General features: G+C 43.9%; 1 protein-coding gene across 6 annotated transcripts in view; it reads left to right on the top strand.

Annotated features, from left to right (window-relative positions):
• The window catches only part of ZHX3 (zinc fingers and homeoboxes 3), a 443,788-nt gene that overhangs the window by 231,206 nt on the left and 199,379 nt on the right, over positions 1-13,203 (top strand). For all 6 annotated transcript variants that reach the window (XM_069652277.1, XM_069652278.1, XM_069652273.1 and 3 more), the window contains one exon: positions 8,409-11,336. In XM_069652277.1, the coding sequence (XP_069508378.1) occupies positions 8,531-11,336 (2,806 nt within the window). In that variant the 5' untranslated portion in view covers positions 8,409-8,530. The remainder of the gene's footprint in view (positions 1-8,408; positions 11,337-13,203) is intronic.

Below are 13,203 nucleotides of genomic sequence, written 5' to 3'. Positions count from 1 at the left end.
TATTCTTCAGGTAAACAAGGGTATTTATTCAGTGTACTTCCTTGTACCCAAAAAGGACCTCACCATGTGCCCTGTTCTAGACCTGCGCCCAGCAAACAAATTTATAAAACCTCAAAAGTTTCGTATGGTAATGCTATAGGAGGTGATCCCACTGCTGAAACAGGGGGACCACATGGCGACATTGGACATGAAAGATGCATGCTTTCATATTTCAATGTTGCCAGCGCACAGGAAATATCTAAGGTTCATGATAGAGGACATGCATTACCAGTTCAAGGTCCTCCCCTTCGGCATCGCCTCAGCGCCAAGGGTGTTTACAAAGGTCCTGGCAGTAGCGGCAGCACACCTGCGCAGACTGTCCATCCCAGTTTACCCTTACCTCGGCGACTGTCTCATAACAGTGGACTCTTACGACACATGCTTTTTGAACACCCAGAAGACCGTAGACCTTCTGTTCAGTCTGGGATTCTCTATCAACGAGGAAAAATCCAGTCTAGTCGCCAGTCAAGTAAAACAATTTCTGGGGGCTCTTATTCGGACGAAGGACGGCCTCCTCTTCCCCTCCAACGAGAGGCTTCAGAACATGCTTTTTCATATCCCTCAATATGTAGCCAGTCGGGAGGTGACTTGCTAGGTATGGTGGCGTCATGCATTTACTTGGTTCCCGACGCGCGGCTGCGCATGCGTCCCATGCAAGAGTGGCTCAACAGCCAGTGGTGTCAGGCCAGCGGACAATGGGAAGATCTGGTAGTTGGAGAGAAAAGACCTAGGCATGTATGCCTTTGGTGTGGGCCGCACACCCCAGTTTCCCACTTGGGATTTAGTTAGTTTCTTTCTGTTTGCAATAAACTAAAAGACACACTTTGATGATTTGTCAAAAAAATTATATTCTTGATTTAATTTTCCAAATTAGAGCTTCTTGAAAATTATTTTGTACTTCATTGGTTTAAACTCCACCAATGAAGTTATTGCTAAAGAATGAGGCAAAATGTGAAACACGTATGGCTAATGCATTTCGGAGTTTTCCTTCTTCAGAGCCAGGGTATTACTGTGTTGCACACATTGTAATTATTGCAATATCAACATTCAATAGAACACGCCACATTATCAGGTTAGAGTTCGACAGTGCACCGAACGTCAAGAGAACACAAATTATGCCAAATCAAACAGGGCGCCCACGAGGACAAACAGATATTTAACAAAAATGCGAGAACAAAGAGAAAAGGAAAAGAAAAAGATTCCATCATTACATGTGTTCCTGGCATAGCAAAGTATACCCATACTTTACTTAAAATGATAACGGTTTTACCTTACAGGCCATGACATTCTACTTTGATTAATCGCATAATTACTTAAATAAATTCTAATTTACGTAATCACATAATGTGCTTCAATTAATACCTGCATGGCACCATCACATTCAGTTGAGTGCAGTATAACCTTATTTTCATGCGCAATGTCACCCGTGTTGTGCCAAAAATAATTCTTCACGACATTAAATGCATTCAAAAGTCTTTTACCTATGCTTAAAGTGATGTGCTTTTTGTCACTAACCTGATTGCCTAGTTTCAAGTTTCAAAATGCACGCGGTCTGTGTGTGTGTTGTTATCTTCAAGAGAACGCTGCCTAGCATGAAGTGAGCAATTCTATTAGCTCCTGCTCTTGTTAATCTTACTATTTCACTTAAAATATCTTGCGATCTTGGATCGCGTATGCCTGTTCAATCTATACGGCTTACCTGGAGTGCAGCTTCAGCGTCCTGCTGTGTCGACTGCTAACGGCGTGTGCTGCTCGCGGTTCGTATGGTTGTCATTAGCAACGTGAAATAAACAATATGGCCGCACGTACACTTACGTGTCGGCCATGTTGGTTGGGGCTATAGGTCTTCGTTGTAAATACGCGTAGGTATTCCTTGGTAGTTGTCTCGCCAGCCCTCATTCCCTCTCTGCATTGGTGGTCGAGGGAAAACCTCTTGAAGGGGAAAACCTTCACCACCCCCGCAGTGGAAGCCACTCTCACGACAGACTCATCTCTCACGGGGTGGGGGCTCACCTGCTTCAACAGACAGCGCATGGAGTGTGGTCCCCACAAGTAGCATCCAACCATATAAATCTCCTAGAGCTATTAGCGGTGTTCAAGGCACTGAAAGCCTTTCAAACGCAACTACAAGGGACGACTGTGCTGGTTCTGATGGACAGCACCACAGCCATGTGTTACCTGAACAAGCAAGGGGGCACACACTCTCCAGGGCTATCCAAGCTGTCCCAAAACATTTGGATGTGGGCTCTCAAACACAAGATGTTTCTGTTGTCCCAACACGTTCCAGGGGAACTCAATCTTTTGATAGACATGCTCAGCAGAGATTTCCCACTGCCAACAGAATGCAAATGGCGTCTGCACAACAAAGACATTGTGTCCAACGTCTTTGCAGAAGGGGGCTTCCCAGGGATCGACCTGTTTGCAACTCAGGAGAATGCCCAGTGCCAAGACTACGCCTCCAGGTACCCCCAGAACCGCTCCTAGGGGAACAGACTCTCGATAACATGGTCAGGGAAATTTGTTTACGCTCAATGGAAATGTCCCTCTCCCCACCAGTAAAATTACCCTGCCAGTACAATATGTTGTCTCAGGACAGGGGGGGAGACCCTACACCCATGGCCCCAAACTCTGAACTTAGCAGCCTGGCTCCTGAGGTCATAGAGTTTGGACAGCTTCAGCTCCCTCAGAGGTGCATGGACATTCTCAGGGAAGCTAGGAAACCTAACACCAGCTATTGCTATTCTAGCAAATGGAAATGTTTTGTCATGGTGTAATACCAAGGGAATCAATCCCATCGATTGCTCAACCACTGACATTGTGCTGTATCTTACTCATTTGTTAGACGCAGGTCTGGTGTTCATCTGGCGTCTCTCTCAGCTTACACCACATCACAACAGAAAGTGTTGTGGTGGAAAATACCAGTGATTAAAGCTTTTATGGAAGGGGTTAAGAGGATTCATCCCCCATTTGTCACCCAGCTCCTAGATGGGATCTAAATGTGGTTTTAACCAGGCTCATGGGATCTCCATTTGAGCCAATGCATAAAGTAAGTCTAAAAGACCTTACTTACAAGACGGCCTTCCTAGTGGCTATCACTTCTATTAGAAGGATTAGCGAACTACATGCCCTTTCTGTTCTAGACCCTTTTGTTACTGTCCACAGGGATAAGGTAGTTCCATGCACTCATCCCAGATTTGCGCCTAAATTCATCTCAAAGTTCCATGTGAACCAATTGATCGAACGACCCACTTTCTTCCAGAATCCCACTAGCATGGCAGAAAGAAGCCTACACACACTAGATGTGCGCAGGGCAGTCATGTTCTACTTGGAAAGAACGAAACCACTGAGGAAAACAAACCAATGTTTTGTTTCAGTGGCAGCTGGTAGAGAAGGGGACCCTGTCTCTAAATCAGCTATCTCAAGGTGGATTGTTAAATGCATCACACTTTGTTATGCTCTTGCTAAGCGAGAACTGCCCTTCAAGCCTAGAGCACACTCTACTCGGGGCACTTTGGCTTCCATAGCATCCATTGCAAATGTTCCCCTAGAGTCCATTTGCAAAGCGGCAACCTGGAGTTCTCTACACACCTTTACAAAACACTATTGGCTAGACACTCATTTTAGATCTGATTATCAGGTGGGACAAGCAGTATTAAGACATCTTTTCTCTACTGTTCCTTCTCACAACCCACCTCCAACTCCGGGTACTGCACTCTAGTCTATGCACAGCATGTGATTCTAAGCAGATTAACAAGCATCAGAAGACATGCATTACTCACCGTAATAGCATGTCTGATGATTGTATCTGCTTAGATTCACATGCGCCTTCTAGGGAGGCCTCCCCGCTCGGGGTGTAAGGAACACAGACGTCTTAATACTTTCTCTCATCATGTACTCACTCACAGTAGCCTTGGTCTCCCTCATGGCAGAAAAAATACAATCGGAGGGATCTCGGCATGTGAGGTATTTTGGGTACACTACATGTCACGATAGGGATAGTGTTATAGACACACCTATGCTGACGTCCCCTTTCGGTCTCCGAAAGAAAAGATGCAAGTCATTATTTAAAATTTAATTATTTTTAATTGCCACTGGATGTCGGACCATATGCACAGCATGTGAATCTAAGCAGATACAATCATCAGAAATGCTATTACGGTGAGTAATGCATGTCATACGTGGCAGCTGACGCATTGCAGCAAAGGTAGAAGACAGTGCGAAATCAGAAAGGATGAAAGCATTAGTGCGGAGATGGCCCGCAAATAGAAACCGCGTTCGATTACATAGAAGAACACAAAAGAGTATTGGGTATTAATATCGCCACATATATGGTCGCGGTAAATAATATCGCCGGGAAAATGTCGTGGCGATATTATTTGGGTGACCATATATGTGGCGATAGGGGCACAAAACATTTTGTTTAAAAAAAATTGGGGGTTGCGGGGGTGTCCCCCGCATGTTCCATGCAATAATGTTGCCACAAAAAACGACAATTTTTCTGCGATATTTTTGTATGATGATATTTTTGTGGCGACATTATTACATGGAACCCACTGAAGAGAGGCCGAAATAGATACATTGGACGTCTCACAGGGGCTACAGTAACAAGCAAGGCGAATACACTGACCAGGCATACTGAACCTGTGAAATTGACTAATGTTTGGATGCGCCGGATTCACGCGCACACAGAGGCACCGAAAGTGCACAACACTGGGAGAGATAGCTCCATGACCGAGGTAACCACACCAGGTTGGGTAATACGGCATGCAAACGCAGACAAATAACTATGCGGTTATCGCACCTGCACATATAATTCGAGGACTCCAACTATACGGATAAACGCTGCGATTGTAACACAGGAGAAGGGCAACCTGGCCTAGACGGAAGATAAGGCCACGACAACCCAAACGGGGGAGCAGAGTGAGGCCCTGAAGCCAGCCCACTCGGCCCTGTGGGAAGAGCGTCAAGGCTCAAGTCTGAAAGTGCTAAAAGAGGTGGCTGAAAGTGGAAAAGTACAGGCGATTACAGAGGGTTCAGGACAGTCGGGTGAAAGCAAGGCGCCTCAAGTATCTATGAGGCCGCAACTGGGTTAACTACACCTGCAGCTTCTCAGCCACACAGGATGAAAGTACACAGTCCCTGAAAAGCGCTGCAACACGGGCCACACCAGTACCTTGAGCGATCCTAGCTCGCAACAGAGACCTGCAGCAACCGGTCATCCAGGTGAGCTATAACTTAGGAAGGAAGGTGCCCCCGGAGGGCGCTTGACAGTGCAGAGGCCCCCAAGAGGAGCAGCTGACCCCCGACAGAGACGGGGAGATTAAGTACAGTTGACAAAACACTGGCCCCCATGAAGCAAGATCGCCCAGTTCTAGGAGGGCATACAACAGTGGAAGCCAATACATGTGGTGCACACAGGATAGGACACGAAGTGAGAAATGGTGGTAACCAGTAGGGCAGCTTGAGATGGTCAGTAAACGCTAGCGTGTGCAAAGCGGAGGACTAAGCAGTTTGGCACATTACCATTAGACACCAGAGGATCCCACAGAAGCAGCCACGGAAACAAATGCGAAGTGGAGAGCACTGGAGAGATAAGCCAATGGAGGGATCCCACCACGAGAGGAACTTCGAGTAGACGCCGGAGAAAGCGGTGGGCCCATATAGCAGATACATGCCCCAGAACAACACAGGTAGTGAATCGAAGTGTGAGACAACAGCAGGATACTGCTCAACACAGTACCACAACAGACTAGACACAGCACTGTGCTGATCTAAGTAGAAGGGAGTGATAGAGAGCACGTGGGCTCAGGAATGCAGTCCAAGCCAAACAAGGGCAAAGGGAAGCAGTCATCGCTCTACGCATTTCCCAAACCAGCACAATTGGCGGACAGCGTGAAGACAACAGCTCAAGACGCACAAGGTGAGGTGGCTCCTGCGCGAAAGGCCCATCAGATACTAGAGGCCGTAGCTGAACTGAAATCGGCACTGGAATCCAACCTTTGGAGGGATATCACATAAAATGATGGCCTATGCAGACGATATGTTGCTCCTTGCAATTGATCCGGTAAACGCATTACATACAGTGGAACAAGAGCTAAAGAGTTATGGGTCGGTAGTCTGAAAATTAACCATACTAAATCGTAAATCTTGAACCTCTCCCTACCCCCTAAGGAAGTTCACTCCCTGTGGACACAAACACAATTTGGCTGGGCGCAAGATGCAATTAAATTGCTGGGTGTCACTATAACGTCTACGATTGCCAAGATGTATGAGGCTAACTGTCCCCCTTTGCAGAAAGAAATCATGGGTCAACTAGCTAAAATGGGGTCTGTTAATGGTTTCCTGGCTTGGTCGAATCAGTTCGGTAGAAATTGTCATCCTCCCCAAAGCACTTTATTTCATTCAGGCACTCCCAATCAGGGTCCCGGCTCTCTTTTTAAAAAAGCTACATAGAGCTATATCTGCATTTGTATGGAACAACAAGGCCCCACAGGTAGCTTATGACATTTTAATAAAGAGTGGTGGTCTGGGTCTTCCAAATTTTCAAATGTTTTACCAAGCCACACAAATCCAAATAGTGAAAGACTGGTGGGGAGTAGACAATGGGAAACGGTGGGTTGAGATGAATCAAGCGATAGGAGGTCCGCAGCTCGGAGACACTTTATGGACCCCTAAGTGTGATTGTTCTGCCTAATATTCACAAGAGCAGGATAACGAGCTGCTTAGAAGAGTTTTTGGACGTAGCGTTTAAGCAATACCAATTTACGACATTCCCTTCACGCCGTTGTTTTTTAATCCACAGTTTAATCCGTGCCAAGACCCACAGGCATTCGCTAGATGGAAGCAGACAGGCTGTACAAAACGACGAGATATGTTTCAAGGAAAAAACCCTAAATCTTTCACCCAATGAAAACAAGAACTTGGGTTGAATGAATTAGCTTGTTTCCAATATTTCCAGGCCCGGCATTGGATGCTGGCTCCCTCGAACAAACAAGCAGCAACCAGAGAGTTGACGTTGTTTGGAAAGTTTGCTATCTCAAACTTCTATAAAATCATATCTGAGGCTATCCCCAAAATCTCACAGAATTATAAACAACGTTAGCAGTTAACGTTGGGAGAACAAATTTCAGAAGCAGGATGGGATGGGCTCTGGAAAGATATCCCCATACTTAACCGCTCAATCCAAACAATAGAATTTTGGTATAAGTTACTAACTCACTAACTCAATGGCGTTATACTCCAGTCCATTTGCATAAAATGAGATCGCCATCTCAGACCAATGCTGGAGAGAGTGTGGTTCCCTTAGGGATTGGGTGCTATCGTGGGGTTGCCCGATCCTGACTGGATACTGGAAAGAGATTGATGTGCATATGGTGCACATTTTTGATGTGTTAAAGCCTAGCCTACTCTGAAGTCTAGCGTCCTGTTAATGTTGGAGGCGAATATGTGACAGAGCTCTAAACAAAAATGTAAAGCTTTTGTGATATTGCAACTGACGGCTCTATTGGGGATAGCTCAAAAGTGGAAATCGAAAGACCCACCAAAGTTGAGTGAATGGCTCTTCAGAGTCTGGAACTTTGTCGCACTTCAATGCATTATATATTCTATGCAGGGGGATCAATCGAAATGGACACAAAACTGGGCTGAGGTGCTAAACTTTTTACAGAATGACTATAATATTCGATACTGCCCTCAACATCTTTGAATTCTTGGTATTCAGTGACTCTGTGAACATTGCAATGCGTACCAGGCAGTGGCATAGGGGGGCGGGGGTGGGAACGTGAGTGGGCGTGGAGGGCAGAAGGGAATACGGGGTATGTTAATGTTTGTTATTCACGATTTGCCAATAAAAACAAATTAAGAAATTAAAGACTTGCCCAATCGATTGGGCCAGGAACATTTGTGAGCGAACTTGCCCTTTAACTCTCCAACCTCTTGAAACATACCCCCATGGTGTCCATTTGAGTACTTGTTCACATTTTACTTACCACTTAGCTTCTACCGGTGCTAAACAATCCAGCTGTTGCCTATTAATTCCTTCTTGGTATAAATGTCCCTCTTTGCGTGACTGCAAGTGCTTTTAAGTTGGTAATGTACAAGACAAATATTTGTCAATTTATGTGGAGAAGCTTTTAATCCTTTTTGAAATCTTTCAAACTTTGTATCCTATATAATGTTTTTCATGATTTTTCCAGGCTTTGCTGTCTCCATATAGTCCTCTTGCTGTCTTCTAAATTCTTTGCGATTCTCGTTCTGAGATTTTAGGTTACTTCTGCTTTCTATAAAAAATGCATTTCTTGGGCATTGCGTTGATTGATTAATACAATTTTAAAGAGCAGTTTCAAATTTCTATTTTTTTTCCTTAATAGATTTCGAGGATAACTGATGTGTTTTGGAGATATGACGGGTGAAAAATTCAAAGGACCTTATGGATAAAGTGTGATTTGATTAGCAGTACTACCCAGGAGCCACTCATTAACCAGCAGCAACAATGGCTAGTAAACGCAAATCTACCACTCCTTGCATGATACCACTAAAAACTATGGCAATGGGGGAGAAGGAAAGCCATGTTATTGATGAGGATAATGAAGATGAACAGCCGGAGATGCCCCATACTCTGGGAATCCTTATCAACAGTAATGCAGAGGATTCAGCAACTGGGAACAGTCTGTCTAATGGCCACAACATTACTGATGATGACAACTATGTTTGCAAATACTGTAATTTTGGAGCACAAGAGGTAAGCACTTTCATAGAACACATTGAATCCAAGCACTTGGACTTCTGCAAGGACCCATCCTATGTGTGCATCGAGTGCAGCTTCCTTGTGAAAAGCCACGAAGAGCTCACATGTCACAATAAAGAGTGCCACACTGATGAACCAAACTGTAAATGGAACCTGGCCAAACATGACAACCAAACGACAGTGGAGCAAAGTTTCTCTGATGTCAACAGTAGCCAGGACTTGCCAGGAGATTGCTACGAGGAGGCAGTCGATGGACAATCTGAAATCACGTTTACCAAAACTCCAATTATGAAATTAATGAAAAGTAAAACTGAAAGCAAAAAAAGTCTTACACCAAACGAGAACCTGACAAATCTTTTCCTCAATGAAACCGAGGAAAATAAAGGCAATTCTATTACCACTTTGACGACAATGCCAGTAACACAAACTCACTCTCCATTTGCAACTAGTTCATTATTGGGGACTGTGACAAGTCCACTAGTTGGTACTGTGCCAGTAATACAGGCTGGCTTAACACAGCTTGTGTCACTGCCATTGCAGCAACATCCAGCACTACTTCAACAGCCACCACAGCACCAGCAGTTACCAACTTCAAAATCTCTTCCCAAAGTGATGATTCCTTTGAGTTACATTCCAACGTACAATGGAACTATGGACTCCAATTGCTTTTTGAAAAATTCTTTCAACAAATTCCCCTACCCCACAAAAGCAGAACTTTGCTATTTGACAGTCGTAACCGAATACCCGGAAGAACAGATTAAGATTTGGTTTACTGCTCAGCGATTGAAGCAAGGCATTAGCTGGTCTCCTGAGGAGATCGAAGATGCGCGCAAAAAAATGTTTCACACAATCATCCAGACCGTCCCACAGCCCACCTTTACAGTTTTGAATGCCCCAATCGTTGCAAATGCCAGCAGTGTCCAGCACCTTTTCCAGACTGCTTTACCAAGCCATTTTGTTGGCCAGCCCAAAGGCACAGGAGGGCTGTTTGTGACGCAGCCGTTCATTACCAATGGAATGCAATGTTCAAGCTCCACACTCACATTAGCAGTTGCATCAATTCCAAATCAACAGAGTGCTGCACAGCCCAAAACTTCACAGGTAAAAGTGGTGAATGCTGCTCAGTCTTTGATTACTGCTTGCCCAAGCATCTCCTCGCAAAGTGTACTGGATTCAAATCTTGCAAAGTGTAAAAAGCCAAATAACCAGCTCTCTGCACTGAAAACCAGCTTTCTTAAAAGTCAGTTCCCAGCCCATAGTGAAGTTGAAAAGTTAACACAAATTACAGGTCTCACTAGAAAAGAGGTGCGGAAATGGTTCACTGACCATAGGAATAATTGGCGTATTCATAAAGGAGCAAAATCCTTTGATAAGGAGGAGCATAGCCCAGTAGGTAGTGATTCTTGCCCCGATGTTGTCCTGGATGTGCCTTTGAAAGAGGAAGATGCTACCTGCTCGTCGCCAGCCACACCACCCATTGTTCCTCAAGTAACCAGGAGACAAGGGTGGCACCAAACGCCAGATTTCACACCTACAAAATACAAAGAAAGGGCACCTGAACAACTGAAAGCTCTGGAAGGAAGTTTTGCTGAGAATAATTTTCCATCGGTGGAGGAAGTGGACCGTTTAAGAAGTGAAACGAAAATGACTAGAAGGGAAATTGATGGTTGGTTTTCTGAAAGGAGGAAAAAATTAGCAGAGGAAAACAAGAAGGAAGTAAAACTTGAACTTGATTCTGAAGATGAAGAGGATGAACCTGAAGAAAAGGAAGATTCTATAGAGGAACTAAAGGTTCTAGATGAAAATGGATCCCTCGACATGGAAAAGAGCAGTCCAATGTCTGGTGAACGCAAAGTGAGTCCTATCAAAATCAATCTGAAGAATCTTAAAGTAACCGATGCAAATGGTAAAGGAGCATTGCAAGTGGGTGCCCTAAACTCACCACCAATTGATGATATTAGTAGACCACCAACACCACCAAAAGGTAAACTTCATTATAAAAAGACAGCCCAACAACGGCATTTACTAAAAAAGTTGTTTGTCAAAACACAGTGGCCAACCAACCGCGAATATGACAGTGTGGCAGTACAAGCATGTCTACCAAGGCCTGAGGTGGTTCGCTGGTTTGGAGATAATCGGTATGCGTTTAAGAATGGACAGCTAAAGTGGTATGATGATTACAGTAAGGGTATATTTCCTGACGGTCTTGAGGGCATAAAACTAAGCAGCATAGAATTACTACGGGACTACTACAAAGAGCACAATATGTTGTATGAAGATGACCTGGAGATGTTGTGTGAAAAGACAGAGATGATGCCGGAGGAAATTAGGATGTGGTTTGCAGAAATGATGAGTGAGGACAATAAGGCTCTGTCTGAAGCTGGCAGTGGAGACCGGCATTCAAGCTTTGATGACCAAAGTGAGATCCACAGAGGAGTAAACGATGCTTATTCTGAGGTTTCTGACAATAGTGAGTCTGGAGAGCCTACTGCCCCAGAAAAATGCCCAGATGCAATCAAGGCATATAGTCCACTGACAAGGATTCCGTTAGGTAAATAACTCGCATTTACAGTATAGTCGAATGAAGACCAGTTTAATTTGTATGTGTACTACATATTAACCAATCGCCTTGCCTCTTAAGATCAATCTAAGGTGAATGCAAGTTTCAAATGAGCCTGAGTTCTAAATGAGAGCAAGGTGTGAATGACGATTGCTATATTGTATTTAAGTACAATTTTCACCAAAGTGCGGATGCTTATTTATAAAATACAATGCAAATCTAGATAGATTATTGAATATTAAATTACAGGGCAACCACTGAGAAAGGTAGATGAAAATGCTGCAAATTAGAGATAAAGTTAAAATTGTATTGAAGAATGCGAGTGTTAACATGACCAGCAGAGTGCTTGACAATGAATAGAATTGCAAAAATAAATTATATATGAGATTTCCAGAGTGAGTTACAAGACATAAGAGTTAATCAGAAAGGGGAAAGGTAAATGAAGGATAAGTAGATGGAATCGGTTATGTCAACAAATGAGCAAAATATGTGAGTTTTTGAGGACCTTTATCTAGGCAAAATAGTCGATGACTAGGCAAGTGTTCTCAGGTAGTGTGTGCCATATCCTGGCGGTAGAGCATGGGGATATCTGTTTCTATGTTTTTCCCTTTTTGGTCTAGGAAATGTTTTGGGTGCAACAACAATTATGAATTGCTTGTATATATTGTATGGAAGGGTTGGTCTGTTTGGATGGCTTTAATAATAATCAAGCAAATCTTAAAGCTGATGTGTGCTTTAAATCATCACCCAGGGCATATCAAGGGCATCTAGAAGAAGGGCAGTGCTGTGGTCGGATGTTTTTTTTTTCTTCAGTTGCAAGGTTGACTGGCAATTGATATGACTACCAGGTATTTAAGTGCTAAATAGTGGGGCTAAGTTGTTTAACCAATATTGTATGAGGGGTTAAGTGTCGCTAGTTTGAAGAAGGCAAAAGATGGCAAGAGATGAGAGAAATATGAACAGAAGAGAGATCGAGAGCATTTCACAGTTTGTAAGCTGTGAAAGCATCATGAAGTAAGACAGACAACGGATTCAATTTTCTACAAAATGGTTTATTTTTCTTATGTCAGGCTGGAGCAAGGCCTTAGTTGCCCTGTGCTAAGGTGCGATTTCCCTATGTAAAGAAACTAAGGATAGTATGTGTCAGTAAGTACAGCTGAAAAGTCTGTCAGTGTCAAAAACCTATACTTAACCTCACAACTAAAGATATAAAATGTGCAGAGATGTCAGCAACAAAAGAAAGTGTTCCAAATAAAGTTCTGAGCTTCTTCCAGCTCTTGGCTTAGTTTCCAGCTTTCCCTTTCCCAACTTCAAAACAGTTCCATAAGGCCTCGAGGTTCCCTTCCCCAAGAGGTTAACACAGTTCACTAAGTCTCGGGGTTCCCTTCCCCAAGATGTCAGCTCTTCCAGCTTCAAAACCTATAAATAGTTCAAATCTCTTGGATTTCAAAAACACAACTTCCTATTCTTGGCTTTCCTTTGCTCTTTTCAAGCATGGGCCACTCTGTCTAGGTGCAGTTGTCGGACCACAGGGTCCACCCATTACAGGTCACACAACCGATAATCCTTGGCAGTTTTTGTCATGTTTCACCACTCTTCGGGCTTTCTTGCCAACACAGGTTTTCTTGCTCCGATTCTGTGTCATTGGTGAACATTCTTTTCTTAATCTCCTTGGCAGTCTTTTGGCTTTCTGCAAATAACAAGGGGGGTCCTGGGAGACTCTCTGTCAGACATGAGTCCTGGTTACAAGAGCCTTACCCAGAGTCTTTAGCTCCCTATCTTTCACAGAGGAGAAATATCCTAAACATATCAGTCTTTGTCCTGCCCTGGGGCAGTTCAGCACCGAAATGCTAGGCAA

The sequence above is a fragment of the Ambystoma mexicanum genome, chromosome 3p, assembly GCF_040938575.1.
Source record: "Ambystoma mexicanum isolate Mex_15411 chromosome 3p, UKY_AmexF1_1, whole genome shotgun sequence".
Taxonomy (NCBI): domain Eukaryota; kingdom Metazoa; phylum Chordata; class Amphibia; order Caudata; family Ambystomatidae; genus Ambystoma; species Ambystoma mexicanum.
This window is presented reverse-complemented; position numbering and strand designations above follow the sequence as displayed.